General features: G+C 37.6%; 1 protein-coding gene across 1 annotated transcript; it reads left to right on the forward strand.

Annotated features, from left to right (window-relative positions):
• The first annotated feature begins 122 nt into the window (after positions 1-122).
• On the forward strand, positions 123-17,227 carry LOC124142800 (squalene monooxygenase-like). Its single transcript, XM_046511465.2, has 8 exons — positions 123-596; positions 7,293-7,518; positions 10,014-10,194; positions 10,475-10,571; positions 13,207-13,492; positions 14,388-14,723; positions 15,671-15,758; positions 15,924-17,227. Exons 1-8 carry the CDS (start codon positions 465-467, stop codon positions 16,111-16,113), a joined length of 1,536 nt encoding a protein of 511 aa, XP_046367421.2. The 5' UTR covers positions 123-464; the 3' UTR covers positions 16,114-17,227.
• Positions 17,228-20,059: the final 2,832 nt, after the last annotated feature.

Here is a 20,059-nt window from a genome sequence, read left to right on the forward strand (position 1 = left end):
TAAACCTTTCTTTTATATTCAGACATATTACTAAACTAGACCAATGGATTTTATTGTGCATGTTGAAATAAAGGGGCTCTCGTTATTTCTTGACTGTCATTGGTCCATTTCTGTCAGAAGACAACTCGCACTATGCTGTGTACTCACGCCTGCTTGAATGGCGTGACACAGCTAACAATCTGCTTAAATAAATCACACGTTCACTTAGATTTACAGTCAGTCATATACCGTCAGTACTACGTGAAACACGTTTCTGGGATATGCCTAGTGTCAAAAACTGTCGTAGTGCCATAGTGATCTAGTGAACAGAGTAGGTCTAAAAACTGTTGACAGTTTTACTGTTACACAGTTGGATGCACGGTGACATCTGGTGTATTTTGCATAGACCGTTTGTACAGTTGTATATATATGTAGTGAACATCGAAGAAAAACATAATTGTCAGCCAGCATAGAGTAGAACAACAATGTTGAACCAGCTGTTGAGATTTGGGAGTGATTTCACTCGCGATATTGGACTGTCACCTGTGTCAGTGTACGCAGTCACCTTCTTTGTGGTGGTACTGTCAGCTGTATTCTTCTACAGAAAAAGATCCAAGGTAAGCTAACCTATTTGTTTGTTTGTTGTTTAACGCCACACTCTTAAATATTCTAGCTATATAGCCGCGGTCCGTAAATAATCGAGTCTGGACCAGACAATCCAGTGATTGATCCAGTGAGCATCGATCTACGCAATGTTGATTCAATGACGTGCATCACCAAAGTCAGTGACCCTGACCACCCGATCCTGTCAGTTGCCGCTGACCACAAGATAGCCTAATGAATAGCAAGATGTAAAAAAAAGTGTGTCAAGGCTTGAAGCTATCAACTATGGCAAGCCGTTTTCACATTTATTGCAGAATTACAGATATCTTCAATTGTTTTAAAGATATCGGTATTTTATTTAAAGATATCAATCATGTTTTAAAGATATCACAAAAAATTGAAGATATCTTAAATTCATTTCTGATATCCATAATACAATTACTGATATCTTAAAATGTTTTGGTGATATCAACAAATTATTTTGTGATATCTCTTAATGTATTTAAGATATCATTAAACAATTACCATCCTACAGTACATACATATATTAGAAATAAATTCAAGATACCTTAAATTCAATTCAAGATATCTTGAAATAAGTTATACATATCCACAAATGCATTACAGATATCTTTAATTCAATTCAAGATATCTTTAATTCAATTCAAGATATCTTTAATTCAATTCAAGATATCATTAATTCTGACCGTTACTGATATCAAACATCCAATTAAAGATATCATTAATACTTTTGATGATATCTTTATATCAATTATTGATATCAGTTATCTAATTTAAGTAACATTATTAATGTAACATCTTTAATAATGGCAACAATTGAAATTATCAATTATTAATTACTGATATCTGTATTTAGTTTCAAGATATCAGGAATTGAATTAACGACATAACAAAACATGACATTTTGATATCTTTAAATCATATTTTGATATCATAATAAAATTTAAGATATCAGCAATTCTTTTCAAGATATCTTCAATTCATTTCAAGATATCTTTCAAACAATTGAAGATATCTTAAATTTTATTTTATTTGATTGCAGATATCTACAATTATCTGCATTTAAGATATCTTCAATTCCATTCAAGATATCTTCAATTCATTTCGAGATATCTTTAAAACAATTGAAGATATCTGTAATTCCGTAATAAATGTGAAAACGGCTTGCCATAATCAACAGCTAGCCAGGGGCCTACACTGTAGGCTACAGTACTACTGCAGACTCCTCTGTCTTTCTCATCGGCAAGGTTGTTATAGGATTTACCAACCTTGCTCAGTCTATGCAGTTGAGAACTTTTGATTACATTAATTTAATTATGACAAAACATTCTCAGAGCTTCAGATTGACGTGTATATAGGTAATCTGACCCGTGTATGACACTTGTGAAATGAGTCACTATAGGTATCAGATATATTGGACTTGGGTCATATACCGAACAGAATTAGTCATTTTTGTTGAGAGGTAAATGAGCCTGCCTTCTTACAGATCTGAATCAATTTAATCACAATTGGGTACCATTGTAAACACATGAATTAATGTGATGTAGATCTAAAGAGAGGAATGTTTATATAAATGCCCACTAGCTCAGCTGACTCGTTAACATGTTTCAATCTCAGAAAATTTCCAAGTTTGATGTTATTATTAGATCTATTGGAAATTTATTTTATTATTTTAGAAAAAGTTCATTTGTTATTCACCATACATTAAATGATTATCATGGCTAAAGTAAAATAGTTATTAAACTCACATGCCTACCAGCTTCCACTTATAAAAAAGCATAAAATTTAAAAAAAATAAAAACCTTGTGCCTACTACTAGCCTGCGGGCTAATGAAGCTTCATTTCGAACAAATGGGTAATCGTCGTTGACGCTTATTGAACCTTGCTGTGACATGGGGAGAGGGACATGAGCAATGTCAGGTACACATGCTTCAGGGATGGGCGTTAAGTAACGCGACTACAACACTGACTCTCAATACTGATAACACAGGCCAGAGTAGAATTTGCAATAAGAATGACCTTTTCTCTTATCATAACAGGTTAAACATGATAAAGGTGCAAGGTCATACAAATAGTAAATTTTTCATGTTTTCAATGACCTTTGTTTTGTACACACTTAGTAGCTTATATTTTCAGGCCACCTTAGGTACTGTTTTCATCTTAAATGTATGTTAAATTTAACAAGAATTCACCCATCTTATTTTTCTGATATATGCACCAAGGAAAATGTGGGAGAAAGCAATTTGTCCTAACAACATTTCAGTAGACTTGGACCAGTGTCAAGAGTTATAGCCCTTGCTCCATGCCTTTAAACTTTGTGCTTAGTGTGTGCAATGGGGACAGGTTTTCTCAGAAACTACCTATGTTACATGAATGAAACTTTGCATGCTTATCTGAGAGATACTTGTCAAGACTGAGTTCGAAAATTGGCCCCTGTCAATTATTTGTTTTTAGAGTTACGCCCGTGCTCCATGTTATATTGCTTGGTGCATAGTGTCTGCATTGGGGACAAGTTTTCTCAGAAACTACTGAAGTTAGCTTATCTAAAAGATACTTATCAAGACTGAGGGTTTTTTTCCAGAGAAGGGGCCCTTTTGTGTGTATTAATTTCACTTTTAATCATTTTTTCTGATGACATGAAGCAGCCCAAATGCCTTTCTCTTCTTAAGGCTTTATAGGACTCTTTTTATTAGCATGACAACACTGTTTTCTTGATTTTTAGGATGAAAAAGGTAGCTTAGTGTCAGTCAGTGTTTTTTTTAACTATATATGGTGTTGTAGTTGACAAGGAAGGTTGGTGTAGCGTGTTTACCTAACTGATTGAGACTGGCTGGCATGTGTCTGGACCACTCAGTGTTATGTCAGCAAACTGACGACATGTGGCAGGTTAATGAACATTCCTGATTGGACTATTGACAATGGGTAATAAAGAAACAGGATGTGAGGGATTGTTATTTAATCATGTTCGGGCTGGTTTGACAAAGTGAATAAAAGAAATATGTCTTACATTTTTTGTTGGTCCGCAAAAATAGCTGTGTCATGAAACAATTGTGAGTGTGTGTTGCTTGCAGTTTTCACAGTATTTTCCTTTCAGCAAAACTTTCCACATTTACAATACATTTTTTCTCTCAAATATTTGTCAAAATTGTTCAAATTAAATCCAACCTGGCATTTCAGTGTTTGAAATTGGGGTCCTGGGGTAATTGAGTACTTCTCTACTGGTAAACTACAGCAGAGTTTGAAATTAACAAACGTCTCCTAATCTAAGACTGTAGAAAATCATGAAGGACTATTGATTTTTCCATGTGGACTGCCACTTTTTCTGTAGCAGATCATTTTGTGGACTAGTGAAAAAAATAATAAATTTCTAACTCTGATTTGCATGATCAGGGTTTTCCGCGAAGCACAAATGTGCATCCAGTACACACACATGTAGAGAATGGATGCAGGAAAAACATATACTGCGTCCCAAGAGATGCACAATAATAACAGAGCTGCAGATAAGCAGCATATTTGCGTAAAATACCCCCCAAAATATTCAAAACCCAATTACTTTCAATTAACTTGCGTACTGAAACGCATGCATTAAATGAAAAACTCAAATGTATAAAAGCAGCACACATAAATACCCAATGAAGCTTTTTTAGCATGTGTACAAAGGAGCTAGTTTCCGAAATACAATTACGAAATAATTTACTTTCCAAGTCAAGCCAATAAATTTAGAACAGTTATATACACCTAAAACATTATTTCATTTTTTTCAAATCTTAAAGGGGCACTGATCTTACGCAATTCCCCGGGACTGGTTGTTGCCTTTGTTATTGTTTTTTCCCAGTGAGTACCCGGATGTATAGCAGAAATCTGGACTAGTTCGCGACCTCTGCTGCGCCATTCGTAAGCGCATTAGTCGCTTTTATGGGTAGTAATAAGGGCGTATGGTCACATTGATGAACAAAATGAAATACAGTTTTCGAGATAATAAGGAAATGTAGGTATCTTTGTGGGTAGCATCGGTAATGGTGACGAAGTTTTGATAAGTCACTTGCTTGGTAATTTTGCGATTTTCGTTTACACTATTTTGACTTGCAACACAAAGTACCTTCTTCACCTGAGCATTACTTTTTTTATAGTGTGTATTTTTTTTTACTGTCAAATGTGTAACAAATTTATTAAACGTCTAAATATTCAGTTAATTTTAGTGACTGAAAAACATTTCAATCTGTATTATTATGATAACAAATTCCAAACATTTTGATGTTTAATGTCATCACCAAGAGATTGAAAATGTTACGTTGAGAAAAGTACATTTCTATGTTGTTTGGTTCTAATCCTACATAATAATCTGTTGTGATGTTTGTTGGCCCTTTTGATCGTCTCAATCAATCTGGAGAGATTTTTTTAGTCAAAATGACTGAAATATTTACACATTTTATAAATTGCCTGAGAGAATCACATTTTACAAATTGACGGTAATATATACACGCTTACAAAGGAAAAGACCTGTGAAAACAACGTCTATCGCGCATTGAAGAATTTCCCAACCAAGACGAGGGGAAACAAGAACGAATCGGTTCAAATGAAGGAAAACAAAATGCAAATATCATAATTACAACCTACCAAATTTATGTGTATAAATTTTAGGCAGCTTCCTTGTTCGAGGAATGTATCCGTGAATATCCACACAAAGGAACAATATCCCACTCGTCTGCAGATGTACAAAGAAACTTATTCGATGTCACGTGTCTCAGTAACAATCAAATATTTTAAAAGATATATGTCGTTTCGGGATATTATAACCCGTGTTCGTTTCTCAACTGATCACTTGGATTGTTTCAGGTGTTTTACATAGGTGTCAAGTCTCAATGGTCGGCTGAGAAAGCCCACGTGACAACTATTTTCATAACGTTCACGGTTCCTAAAAAATCCATTGAGTGATAGATAACAATGATCAATCAATCAACGTATTATAAGTTAACCCTCAACAAAGTATGTTGTTTTTACATCGGCACTTCACGCCATGGTATGAGTGTATTCCCTTTGTTTTAGTAAACCTAGACATGTAAACACTCACTCTTGACATATCCACTGTGCAAGATAACAGTGATTAATCAATCAACGTATTTTCTGTTAATCCTTTGATGACTAGGAATGTTCCGTTGATTTACAAAAAAATAAATCAACTGATCATTCATCTCTTGCTGGGCTGCCACGTGCATATTACATAACACACATTTCACCTCACTTCAAACCTGGATTTAGATTGAATAATTACCCCAGACACAATAAATGCCAAATGGGAACCTTTGTCAGGTAATCTAACTGGTGCTACCTTTAATTGTACCTGTAATAAATTCATTAACTGAGCATCAAGTGAATGACGACAAATACACAAGTGAAGGGTTATACAAGAAAACGTGGATGTCAACAAGGGAGTAGTAATCGTATTATCGACGCAAGCCGAAATCCGAAAATGCTTTCACTGCATGGATACTTTTTTTAGTATAAAACTATAACCATCTGGGGTATTTCCAAATGACGACATCCGATGAGCTCCGCTGTTCTTTTTGTCTGCTTGTTTAGGCTGAAGAAATTAATTAACATGCGCCCTTTGTCGAAATCTGTATAGATCACAGTTAACCAATCAGTGTTTATGCAAAAATGCGTAAAACAAATATTGCCTCCAGCCTCCAAGTTTATTTAGCTGTCCTTGCAGACGGTAGCCCAGTTTCTGGTCACGCTCAGTTGCGTTGCGTATCATCCGGGTACTCACGGGGGAAAAAACAATAACAAAGGCAACAACCAGTCCGGGGAATTGCGTTAGATCAGTGCCCCTTTAAAATGTTCCCATAGAGTGATGAAAAGATGAGTGAAAATTTATTGGTTACCCAATGAACAATATAAATATAATATATAAATATAATAACTCAATTAAAATAGAAACCCTAGAGTAAAAACTCAATTGCTCAATAATAATTGCATCAAGGGCAGTTTAGTTCATCTGTTCATCAGTTCAGTTCTGTTAGTTCATCCATCAATCATGACCACTGTCCACATGATCATTGATTCATTCCAGGCTCTAAAGTAATTATCGAAACATACAGTACACTACACCATTTCATTACTCTACAGGACCCTCATATTGCCTGCATGGGCCCTAAAATTAATTATTGAGATATTTCTTTATGGCTCTGTGGCTCTGTTTATTTGTTGCCTATATTATATATACCCCCCCCCAAAAAAAAAATCAAACTACGATAATGATACTCATGCAACACTCCAGGTAAGCTGAGGGACTGGTCATTTATTAATGGATGGGAGCCATTGAGATGGGGGTATCATGAAAAAAGGATCAAAATTTATCACAACTATTAGGGGGGAAGGGCATGAAAGAATAACATAGTTCTATCTTTATCAAATAACTTTTTATATAAACTTGAAAAATTTATGTGGGTGGGGGTTGTCATGAAAAGAAGTTACATATATTTGGGGTTGGCCATGGAAAAATGTTAAATAAAATGGGGGGATGTCGGCAAAATATGATACAGTCCTTAGACCTACCCCTCAGCTCTCTCCTCTCCTCCCCACCCCTCTCCACACACCTCTATAATAAATTAGCAGTCTTTAAAATAAAACAAATGAAAAGAAAATTGATTTATGTTTTTTTTCATGTTAGATATTTATCATTTCAGATATCTATTGTTGGAAAACCCAGCCATGAATTTGAGTCCACCCCAAAAGACCAAGAGGTCATTGTTATTGGTTCTGGAGTCTTGGGATCAGTGCTGGCAACTGTGCTGGCCAGGGATGGACGCAAGGTCACGGTCATAGAACGAGATATGAAGGAGCCAGACAGGATAGTTGGGGAATTATTACAACCTGGGGGATTTGGAGCTCTCAAGAAACTTGGGTTAGGCGGTAAGTAAAACAGTATGGCACTCCAGAAATACGAACGTAACGAACATCAAGAAAGCAGCTATTGAGCTTAATCGTGTTCACATCACCAGAGGGGTAGCCTGAAGGCCCGAGTTTGATTTCCCACATTGGTGCAATGTGTGAAACCCCCCAAACCCCCACCCCCCTGATATTGCGGGAATAATGCTAAAAAAGCATATAACAAGACACTCATACAAACACACACTCAAGTCTCCAAAATAGTCTACTTGAAAAACAAGAGTTTTTATCCATTAACAATTATGACACTAGTATTCTCGATAGCGGAGGGGGGTCTTGAAGGTTGCTACTATGGTGTTTTAATTGAGAACCCCCCACATGCCCTAACGCTATCAATTTTGGCATAAGGGTTATTATAAGGATCCATTGACTAATGACTTTCATGCTCAATTTTGAAAACACTGCTTTTAATTACTTTGTGTATTCTGGAAGAACAACAGCTGGTTAACACTCACAAGGAAAATCATAAACATGCAGCTGTGATAAAATCACCAATATTTACTGACCTGAACATTGCTGAGAGATGTGTTAAGCAAAGGGTTGATTGCTTTAGACGAGTGGTTAGTTTCTACCTGCTGTGCATCCCTCAACCTAGTCACATACCAACGTTCAGTATTGCTAAGTGATAACATCCTCTGCTGCCCCTGTCGTACTTGTCACCCTGACTTCACACTGCACACCATGAGGACGAGTCACAACAGCACTGGCGTCATGCTGTTTGTGTATACAGGAGTGAGAGATTTCAATAAACAATTTGCTTCCTGACAGCTCCCAGTGTTCAAAATTAGCTTTTCAACAAACTTCATATGAACATGATGAAATCATCTTGTCCTTGTTAATTGTGTTTTCTTTTTAATGGATAAAATCAATGTGTTTATTTCTGTATAATGGGCCTCATGGTAGGGCTGGGACGAGTCAAAATTTACTACCCGGGTACCCACCGCTCTATTACCCGCCCCTACCCGGGTACCCGCTGTAGGCCTCAAGAGATAGGTACAAAATGTCCGCTTGGAAATATAATAGTTTGACTGTAGCCCTGGACAAAATGTATTGAGATACACGTATAAAATGATCTGGTCATGCATACACTGACGTTGACTGAAGTTTTATCTGTATTCAAACATGTACCAGTCTGGGTTCATAGTCAGAAAGAAATGCGAACATGAGTGACTTGTAATGTAACCATATAGTTTAAGATCATTTTTGTCATTCAACAATATTACATGACCAACCACGGGTCCGGGTAGTTCTGTGGGTACCCGGATCCTTCTCAGTACCCACCAGACCCGAGTACCCGAGTTACCCGTCCCAGTCCTACCTCATGGCCTACAGTACCAAAGATCCATTCATATTTTATAGAAGAAATATGAAATTTCATCCATTACAACATGGATGCATGCATGGAACAAAATGTCATACAATGATTTGTTTGTTCAGTTTCAAACTATAAAGAAATAAAATTTCTCTTAAGGAACAGAGCAATTCTTTTTTGTACATGTACATCACTAATTGCCATTAACAATTTAAACTTATCCTCTGAAGAAAATTTATGAAAATATGATGGAATAAATTGTTGGCGACTATTTCTGTATGCCGGGCATAACAATATAAAATGATGCTCATCTTCTTTAACAGCCAAATCACATTTTTCACATAAACTTAATAATAATACATTTGAGGAATTAAAATCACTTGGGGATCGTAATTTTTTTATAATGGATAAAATGAATTTACTGGAGCGCAAGTTCATGACCCTTCCTCACCCTCCCCATGTTAAAATGCCAGTCGACCTGTGAAGATCCAGGGTAGAATAGGTCTTCCGCAACCCATTCTTGCCACAAAAGGTTCCATGCTTGTCGTAAGAGATGACTAATGGGATGGGGTGGTCAGGCTCACTGACCTGGTTGATGAATATCATGGTATTCCTATTGCATGGATCGATACTCATGATGTCAATCACTGGATTGTCTGGTCCAGACTCGATTATTTACAGACCGCTGTCATATAGCTGGAATATTGCTGAGTGCGGTGTTAAACACCAAACAAGCTAGCAAGATTAAAGTGCTAGTCACAAGGGGCAACCTTATGTATCTGGTGGTCAGGCTCAGTGACTTAGTTGACAGTGTGGCCTCGTAACCCAATATCAATCACTGGATTGTCTGATCCATACTCGATTATTTACATTATCATCATGTAGCTGCAATATGGCTGAGTGTTGCGTTAAAAAACAACAAATGAACAAACAAACATAACCCTTTAGTGACCTTAGTTCTTATCCAATCAACCATAAAGGTTATAATTAATTGGCAACACAAATCATTGGACATGACTGCTATGGTTTTGAATGCTCCAGGATATATGTCATCACAGATTGGAATATGATACACTTGATAACTGGATATGAGAAATATTATGCATGATTACATTATTAATAATTTTAATGTGATATGTTTTTGCAGATTGTGTTGAAGGATTTGATGCTCATGAAGTTAAAGGCTATGTGATTCATGACCTGGACACCAAGGCTGAAGTTCAGATCCCGTACCCCAGCAGTGATGATAATGCTATTATATCAGGCAGGGCATTTCATCACGGGAAGTTTGTAATGGCATTGAGAAGAAAGGCCCAGAATGAAAAAAAGTATGTGTGACATGCATTTCCTCTGTCTCCTATTTTTTTGTATTTCATTTTACTAAAATAAAGATAATCATTAATACCCTCACTGCAGCATGCTGCACTGGGCAGATCTCACATGTTTCTTTGCCTCTTCCCCTGACTGGTAATTACTGATGAACAAAAACACTGGTACTGTTATCTTATAACTACTATCAATCATTTATAAGCAGCAAGAAAAGAGGCATCTGCTCACAAGTAAAACCAGTTGTTGATTAAATTGTTTATTGAGCTATTTGTTTTTCAGTGTATCATATATAGAAGGAACAGCTACGAAACTGATTGATGACCGTGGCTTCATTGTTGGTGTTCAGTACAAGAAAAAAGACTCGGATAAGTTACAGGTATATTTTGAATACATGTTGATAAATTCAATTCAATTCACAAATAAAGCATTGGCGTATACCAGTATTTTTGTTTAACCTCCCAAACTGACTTCCACAGGATATCGCTTGGATGAATTCGAGTTATGTCTCCTTGCAGATATCACTACAGTGAAATTGCATCACAATCCTATGTAGAACATTGTGATGTCATTGGTTACCACCATGTCACAATCAAATGACATCACTAATCTCTCTGCCTCTGAAGCTGTAGCTGTACTTTTTACACTTGAAGTCACTGGTTATTAATGTTAACAAACTGAAAAAGTTGGAAGTATGATTTTGGATGATACTTGAGTGCCTTTTGATATCTAATGTACCAACACTTTTTGGTTATTTAAAACACTGAGGTGTTTTCAACTCTTTTGATTCTTGTTGATATGTTTGATATCAAAAGACACTCGGGTGAGATTCTCTGTGTATTATCTTTGCTGACAAGAGTAATGAATGCTTTGCTGACAGGAGTAATGAATGCTTTGCAGACAGGAGTAGTGAATGCTTTGCTGACAGGAGTAATAAATGCTTTGCTGACAGGAGTAGTGAATGCTTTGCTGACAGGAGTAGTGTATGCTTTGCTGACAGGAGTAGTGAATGCTTTGCTGACAGGAGTAGTGAATGCTTTGCTGACAGGAGTAATGAATGCTTTGCAGACAGGAGTAATGAATGCTTTGCTGACAGGAGTAGTGAATGCTTTGCTGACAGGAGTAGTGAATGCTTTGCTGACAGGAGTAGTGAATGCTTTGCTGACAGGAGTAGTGAATGCTTTGCAGACAGGAGTAATGAATGCTTTGCTGACAGGAGTAATGAATGCTTTGCTGACAGGAGTAATGAATGCTTTGCAGACAGGAGTAATGAATGCTTTGCTGACAGGAGTAATGAATGCTTTGCAGACAGGAGTAATGAATGCTTTGCTGACAGGAGTAATGAATGCTTTGCTGACAGGAGTAGTGAATGCTTTGCTGACAGGAGTAATAAATGCTTTGCTGACAGGAGTAATGAATGCTTTGCTGACAGGAGTAATGAATGCTTTGCTGACAGGAGTAATGAATGCTTTGCAGACAGGAGTAATGAATGCTTTGCTGACAGGAGTAGTGAATGCTTTGCTGACAGGAGTAATGAATGCTTTGCAGACAGGAGTGACAAATGCTTTGCTGACAGGAGTAATGAATGCTTTGCAGACAGGAGTAATGAATGCTTTGCAGACAGGAGTAGTGAATGCTTTGCTGACAGGAGTAATGAATGCTTTGCTGACAGGAGTAACAAATGCTTTGCTGACAGGAGTAACAAATGCTTTGCTGACAGGAGTAATGAATGCTTTGCTGACAGGAGTAACAAATGCTTTGCTGACAGGAGTAATGAATGCTTTGCTGACAGGAGTAATGACTGCTTTGCTGACAGGAGTAATGAATGCTTTGCTGACAGTAGTGAATGCTTTGCTGACAGGAGTAGTGAATGCTTTGCAGACAGGAGTAGTGAATGCTTTGCTGACAGGAGTAATAAATGCTTTGCTGACAGGAGTAATGCATGCTTTGCTGACAGGAGTAGTGAATGCTTTGCTGACAGGAGTAATGAATGCTTTGCAGACAGGAGTGACAAATGCTTTGCTGACAGGAGTAATGAATGCTTTGCAGACAGGAGTAATGAATGCTTTGCAGACAGGAGTAGTGAATGCTTTGCTGACAGGAGTAATGAATGCTTTGCTGACAGGAGTAACAAATGCTTTGCTGACAGGAGTAACAAATGCTTTGCTGACAGGAGTAATGAATGCTTTGCTGACAGGAGTAATGACTGCTTTGCTGACAGGAGTAATGAATGCTTTGCTGACAGGAGTAGTGAATGCTTTGCTGACAGGAGTAGTGAATGCTTTGCAGACAGGAGTAGTGAATGCTTTGCTGACAGGAGTAATAAATGCTTTGCTGACAGGAGTAGTGCATGCTTTGCTGACAGGAGTAATAAATGCTTTGCAGACAGGAGTAATGCATGCTTTGCTGACAGGAGTAATAAATGCTTTGCTGACAGGAGTAGTGAATGCTTTGCTGACAGGAGTAGTGAATGCTTTGCTGACAGGAGTAGTGAATGCTTTGCTGACAGGAGTAGTGTATGCTTTGCTGACAGGAGTAGTGAATGAGATGTACGTTTTGATTGTTGTAGCTCACAAATATTATGATCATCATATTAGAGCTGGGATGTGTAACTCGGGTACTCGGGTTGGATGGGTACCGAGTAGGACCTGGGTACCCACAGGACTACCTTCAGTCAACTTCAGTGTATGCATGACCAAATCATTTTATATGTGAACCTAAATATATTTTGCCAGGGCTATGGTCAAACTTTTCCTAATCGGACAGTTTGTACCAATCTCTTGAGACCTTGAGCAGGTACCCTAGTAAGGTCGGGTAGTAGTGAGGTGGGCACCGGGGTAGTAAATTTGGACATCATATCTACTCCATACTATTACTTGGTCTTTGAATGTTTGACAGAAGTTGCTGGAATTGTAGCAAAATCTTCTTTCAGTTTAAAAGTTGATTCAAGAATTTTTAGAAATAATAACTTTGTTTAGCTTGTTTTCGTTCAACAATGTTTGTTAACTTTTCAGGAAATACATGCACCTCTGACGATAGTTGTTGATGGGTGCTTCTCCAAGTTCCGCAAACAACTAGTTACCGAAACTGTCAAAGTGTATTCTCACTTTGTGGGAACCGTAATGAATGACTGTCCTCAGGCCAAAGCTAACCATGCAGAACTTGTTCTGGCTGACCCTAGTCCAGTATTGGTGTACCAGATCTCATCAAATCACACCCGGGTGCTAGTTGACATTCGTGGAGGCATGCCCAAGAACCTCAAGGAATACATGCTGGAACACATCGCACCTCAATTACCTGGTAATGAGCCATTCACATGTGCATGATATTGGTCTTGTTTGTTGTCTAAAATGTATACAATTCCCATCCATACAGCACCGAAATGGTTGTATGTAGAAACAAGTATAAGCTGACTGACAGGAGAGGAAATGATTAACTATTTCCTTGCTTTGTCAATGAGGTAATTATCAGGGCATTTTTACCTGGTGGCTGATGCAGGATGTTTGACATAATGAAGATGTCTTCTTTCATTTGGTTTGTAAACATCATGCAGGGAGCTGATTCTTATATACCGGGTAATATTAATTAAATATTACCTTGTGTGTTCATAAAGGGACAGCGCAGGATACAGCTGCTGCTAAAATCATCTTCCCAAGGCAAGGGAGTTAGCTAACTGTAAAAGCCCAGTTTCCACCCTTGCTGAATGAGGCTGGAATTTCTTAGCTTGATCGTAGTGCCACCAGTGATTATTATGAGTTATGTCCCTTCTATGTCCCTCCTATTGACCAATCAGATTCCCCCTCTGGATTGATAATCAAGATCTTTATTGTAATAACATGGGTCTTACTTCTCTAAGTGCATCAAATGATGTGAGCACTTTGATTAAAAACATGAAAAGATTTGGAGTTCACGCTAAATTGATGGTTCACATGCTTTGCAAATCCTGCAATCGACCGAAATCTGCAAGGCAGTTTACGAACTGGATGTTGATTTCGATTTTGATTGGACTATGATTTGACATGTTAGTCTAGCCAAAATATAACTCCATAATTCCACTCAGTTAACTCCCTAGCCTTGGGAAGATGTATCTGGACCACTGAACTAAACTGTCTGTCCAACTAAGTTCAGATTCGACAGATTTCACAGTATCATGCATTTACTGAATTAAATACATTGGTTGTCATGTCATTTCTAGAGCATCTGCAAGGGCCCTTCGAAGACAGTGTCATTAATGGCCAAGTGAAAAGTATGCCCAACAGTTACCTTCCTCCAGCACCGATGGAGAGGCCTGGTGTGTTTGTGCTGGGCGACGCCCTCAACATGCGGCACCCCCTGACTGGAGGGGGCATGAGTGTCGCCCTGAGTGATGCCATCCTATGGAGGGACCTGATGAAGTCCCTCCCCTCCCTCGCTGACTATGAAGCTGTTATCAAGGCCACAAGGCTCTTCCATTTGAGGAGGAAAGGAAATCATTCCTTTGTCGTAAATGTGCTTGCACAAGCTCTGTATGAACTCTTTGCAGCTAAAGACAGTAGGTTCTTGTTTATTATGTGTTTAAACCTAAGTATAACCAACATAATTATCACTGCAAATGCTGTTACATATGTTATGGTTTAGATAGGCAAATCCTTCTTTTGAGGTTGTGCCAGATTTTGTTTGAACATGCTGAAGTGTTTCATTACAGTATGGAAAATTATTTTGCGTATTAGTTTCTCAACAAGGATCCTTGTTGTTTGATAGGAATTTACACCTCACCATTTCTTTCAGATTCCAATATTTGTCTGGATTTCTTCTATGATTCTGTCTGAATTGAAATCAAGAATGTCAACATGTCCTCTTTTGTCCTTTGTCCTACTCATTTGACACAAAGAGATATTTCTTGTCCAGCAATGTTAGATGCCTCAATCATATGTTTCATTTTATTTTTACCTACCTCAGATGTGTTAAGTCTACATGATTTTCTAATAGGACTTACTCCTCAATTCATAGTTTAAGCAAAGAATGTTTTAGCCATGATAAAGTATGAACTCCAACATCCTTACTTACCATGCTTACAGTCTGTCTAAAATATTTGAGGGTCAGTGGCATAACCTAGTGGTTAAAGCATTCGCTTGTCATGCTGAAGACCTGGAGTTGATTCCCCTCAATGCAATGTGTGAAGCCTGTATCTGGTGTTCCCTACCGTGATATTGCTGGAATATTGCTAATAGTAGTGTAAAAACCATACTCACTCACTCACTCACTCACTCACTCACTCACATTCGACTCTACTTTCCCATATAATCCATCAGCAATATATTTGGTAAATTGTGCTTGTAACAAATGGGCATCTAACAAAGCTCCTAGACTACCACTGATTCAGGATATGAAGCATTGACTTCACTTGCAGCATACTGTATTTAACACATTATTAAATGATTGGGAAACTACAATCTATATGTCCTGTTTCAGCACTACAATCTATATGTCCTGTTTCAGCACATCTCCAGAGTCTTAAGAGAGCATGCTTCAAGTATTTCAAAATTGGAGGACAGTGTGTGGATGGACCCGTAGGACTGTTGTCAGTGTAAGTAGATCAACTTCTGATACATTCCATTAAACATCCATTACCTGAGAATAAATTACTTGATTCTTTGGCCTGATTAAATGCAATTAAAAAAACTGTATTTCATGTTAAATGTGATTAATCAAGTGTTAACTATTTAGTCAATATCACTTTGTCCTTTTTCAGGCTAACACCGAACCCATTCCTGCTTGTCGGACATTTCTTTGCTGTGGCACTATTTGCCATATTTGTTGTGTTTAAGACAGAACCATGGTGGGCGCTCCACAGAGTAGCCTTCAGATCAACCATGATATTCTACAAGGCATGTGGAGTTATCTTTCCTTTAATATACAGGGAAATGAAGTGTCTGTTTTGATGCAACACACCGTCTTCATCTCACGGATTGATATGACATGAAAGAAAAGTGCTGTGACTGAATGTAAAAGTTCAATAAATAATAAAAACAATTAAGAAGGGTCTTTAAAAGAAAGCAAATGTGTATTTTCAAATCATTATGTTCTGCCAATCCTCATATGTAGGCTACAAGTTTTCTACATGAGAGGGGCTGTCAGGTAGCCTAGTGGTAAAGCGTTCGCTCGTCTTGCTGAAGATCCGGGTTTGATTACCGACATGGGTACAATGTGTGAAGCCCATTTCTGGTGTCCCCCGCCGTGATGTTGCTGGAATATTGTTACAAGCAGCGTAAAACCATAATCACTCACTCACTCATTCACTCTATGTGAGAGATTTATTTTGGTTAATCGTCCCACCTAATTTGGTACTTTATTTCCCTGCAAAGGGGATATATATCGTATAACATTCTGTAACACTGTAAAAGTGCTGAGAACTTTCATTTGTTTGCATTTAATAAACTTGATATTTGTATGTAGTTTCCCTTTATAAAAACCCATTCACCTTTGTTAATGGGGATCTTTCCTTAAATATGTAACCCTCAACCTCCAAATTCCCCTTCTGCCCCTCTAAGTTCAAGGGAGGATGAGATCTAATATTATCTGTCACAGATAGTTACCGGTATCTATAAAAGCTGTGATCATTCGTATCATTACATTATCAAGTTTTTGCTGTAGCTTGGATTCTGAATAGCTTGTGGAAAACATTCAGTATTTACTTTAATTTACAAACATGTTTATTTCATACTCATCATCGGTCTCATGACTGAACATATCAGACTATATTGTCTTGTAATAATTATACCATCATAATGATGGCATGCTATGGATTCTGAGACAGAAATTCAGTGGCTATTCTGAACGTGAATTTTAGACAAGTAAAACCGTCACAAAGATAGGTCAGTATTCCAAATCATAGTGAAATTACACATCGACCATAACATGGTTTGAGTTCAGAAATCATCAGATTCTCATCTCTCATGAATTCTCCAGAATGGAATCATCCAAAATGGGAACATGGTCCTCAGTTCTAAAGAAAAACACAAATTAATTACCATGATTGTAATTCAGAGGACGTTACATCAGAGACCATATAATAGATATTATATGGTCTCTGGTTACATGCAGTCTTTCTCAGTGAAAATACCCATCTACCGGTACACTCCTTGTGTTTGGTTTGGTTTATGCCCCGTCTTCCTCCACCTAACCACTTCCCACCTTGTACACACCATGTCCCCATGAGGAGCAGGGATAGAGCTGATCTTCAGCAAACCATGCATGTCATAAGAGGCATCTATCGGGTTTGGGTGGTCAGGCTTGTTGCCTTGGGATATGCATATCAGCGAATCCTTCGCAGTGAGAGGGGCAGGTGGTTGGGGGAGGAGAAGAGTGTCTACCATCAAACTATATTCCTTGTTGACATATCTTTATAAATACACATACACATATGTATTTTTTTATGTCAGTATTTACCCAACTGTCCAAATGTGTGATGTTGATTATTAGAAATCATATGTTTAGGAATTATAATGTATATTAACGTAATTTTGCTAGAGACAAATGGCAAAAGGACATTTTCATGAGTTTATGGACATTCTTCTATGATTATCTCTATCAAATTAGAAGTCTATATTTGGACATTTTGGATGGCAATAAGTCAATGTCCAAGAAAATGAACCGATCTAAAAACTCTAATATTATGAAAATTGTATTATGGAAATTAATGTATGATTTTCCTAAATATGTGACTGCGGATGTTGGATGGAAAAAGGTATCACATAATTTATGTATGTTGGAGACTGATATATTGTGTGAGAATGTTTACATAATTTATGTATGTTGCAGACTGATATATTGTGTGAGAATGTTTTACATAATTTATGTATGTTGCAGACTGATATATTGTGTGAGAATGTTTTACATAATGTATGTTGCAGACTGATATATTGTGTGAGAATGTTTTACATAATGTATGGTCCATGCAGAGTGATATCGATATGATTTTGTAAATAATTGTGTGATCTTTATGCATGGAGAATGCTGTCAAAATAAAACATTATTTTTCAATATGTATTTGAGTTTTTCTTATGCACTCAACATTTTGGTAAATAGTTGGGGTATTATCATGAACTGTTGATCGTCATTCTTTATGGGACTGTGACCCTTAACATATTTAATGTCTTTGTGTTACCTACATTTGGTTGCAACCCACTTCATGTCCAGCTAATTTCAAAACATTTCTAACCAAAATCATACCAAAAGACGTTAAAAGATGGTACTTATTGTAAGCCCGCCTGGCGCTCAGCATTAAGGGGATAAAACAAGGACTGGTCAGATCGGACAGACGTTTAAAGCAAGAGTCGTATGATGATCTTTGAAATATTCGTAAAATGAGCATGATGTTATCTGATGATTCATGATTTGCAAAGACGTTTAAAGCAAGAGTCGTATAATGATCTTTGAAATATTCGTAAATTGAGCATGATGTCATCTGATGATTCATAGGCTTTGCAAAGACGTTTAAAGCAAGAGTCGTATGATGATCTTTGAAATATTCGTAAAATGAGCATGCTTCACTGAATAGGAAAACGATAATGATAATGATACTCATGATGCTGATGATGATGGGGAATATGATAAAGAGTGATATTGACGATGAATACCTTAATAATATGACCACAAAACACTGATTATGATAATTATGAAACGATGCTATTACTAGTTTTGATGACAAGCGTCACGAAACTGCAGATGCGAAATATGAGAACGATGCTGAAGATTTTAATGTTGATGAGTTTGTTTGCGATACTGATGATGAATAGGACAATTATTGTGACGGTAAGGTGAGGTGAAATAGGGTTTAACGTCGCGTTCAAAATTATTGTACATAACGTACATCCGCGCGTGTGTGGCTTCTTGTACTAGACCAGACTAATATATATAATGCTGGGTTCATAGTGCTGCCCCACTGAGATACAATGCCACAGTTTAATGAATACCCAACTCAGACACAGTAAACTGAATCCGAGCCGACCAGTCCTTGTACTAACCCCTTAACGCCGAGCGCCAGGCACAAGAAGAATCACTTTTGGTATGATGCGGCCGGGAATCGAGCCACCGCATTGTTGCACCGACCTTTCACTCTCGAAAAGATGTCCACTGAACCTCGGATATGATTGATTGTGACAGTGGGTAACATGTTTAGGATGGAGAAGAGTACCATTCGAATGGTGTATAACCATAAAACCATATTTTATGGTCTTTGATATAACGGGTCTGTGACCATGGCAACGATGCTGATCTTGGCGATGATAACGTTGAAATATGTAAGTCGTAAAGAGTGTGTTTAACGTCGGTATGGATATATAGTATAACCGTTATTTCACGTTTCGTCAGCGTAATGTTACAGAGGGCATAGATAGTGAAAACTACGAGCATGGGTATGGTCCAGATTTAAAAAAATAACATTACCTTTTGCATACATGCAGAGATTCCTATCATTATTTTCCGAAAAGAGAGATTTCTGGACAAAATGAACCCGGTATTGACGGTGTCCGGACAAACGGAGTTCCACAGTACGATGCTTGATCTTGACCCCGGCAGATCCTTTAAAGCCAAGCGGAAGACACTCGTATCCCTCTCTAAATGTATGCCACTTTGAATATCGAAAGGGCGTCTTTCAGCGAGCACTGTCCACACAGCAACGGTGTGTTATATATGCTTATTACATACTTCAGGGTGTTGTTTCCATGTCTGTAGCGAACTGCTACATTTCTAATAGGAACTGATAACAAAGGAGAAACAGTGAGGTCTCAATACTCCCATTCCCTGGCAATATGCCGAATGTGGTTTAAGTTTAGTGCAAGTTGATATGAATAAGGAACACTCGTGGTGACCGTCCACCTGTTGACA

This window comes from Haliotis rufescens, unplaced genomic scaffold (genome assembly GCF_023055435.1).
Source record: "Haliotis rufescens isolate VD_foot unplaced genomic scaffold, xgHalRufe1.0.p SCAF_2, whole genome shotgun sequence".
NCBI classification, from domain to species: Eukaryota; Metazoa; Mollusca; class Gastropoda; order Lepetellida; family Haliotidae; genus Haliotis; species Haliotis rufescens.

What these genes read in the sequence shown, in the direction of transcription:
- LOC124142800 (XM_046511465.2), top strand. Translation starts at nt 465, where the DNA reads ATGTTGAACCAGCTGTTGAGATTTGGGAGTGATTTCACTCGCGATATT. An exon ending in AAGACTCGGATAAGTTACAG is followed by an intron (nt 10,572 to 13,206) that starts GTATATTTTGAA and finishes TTAACTTTTCAG; the next exon opens with GAAATACATGCACCTCTGAC. An exon ending in CATCGCACCTCAATTACCTG is followed by an intron (nt 13,493 to 14,387) that starts GTAATGAGCCAT and finishes TGTCATTTCTAG; the next exon opens with AGCATCTGCAAGGGCCCTTC.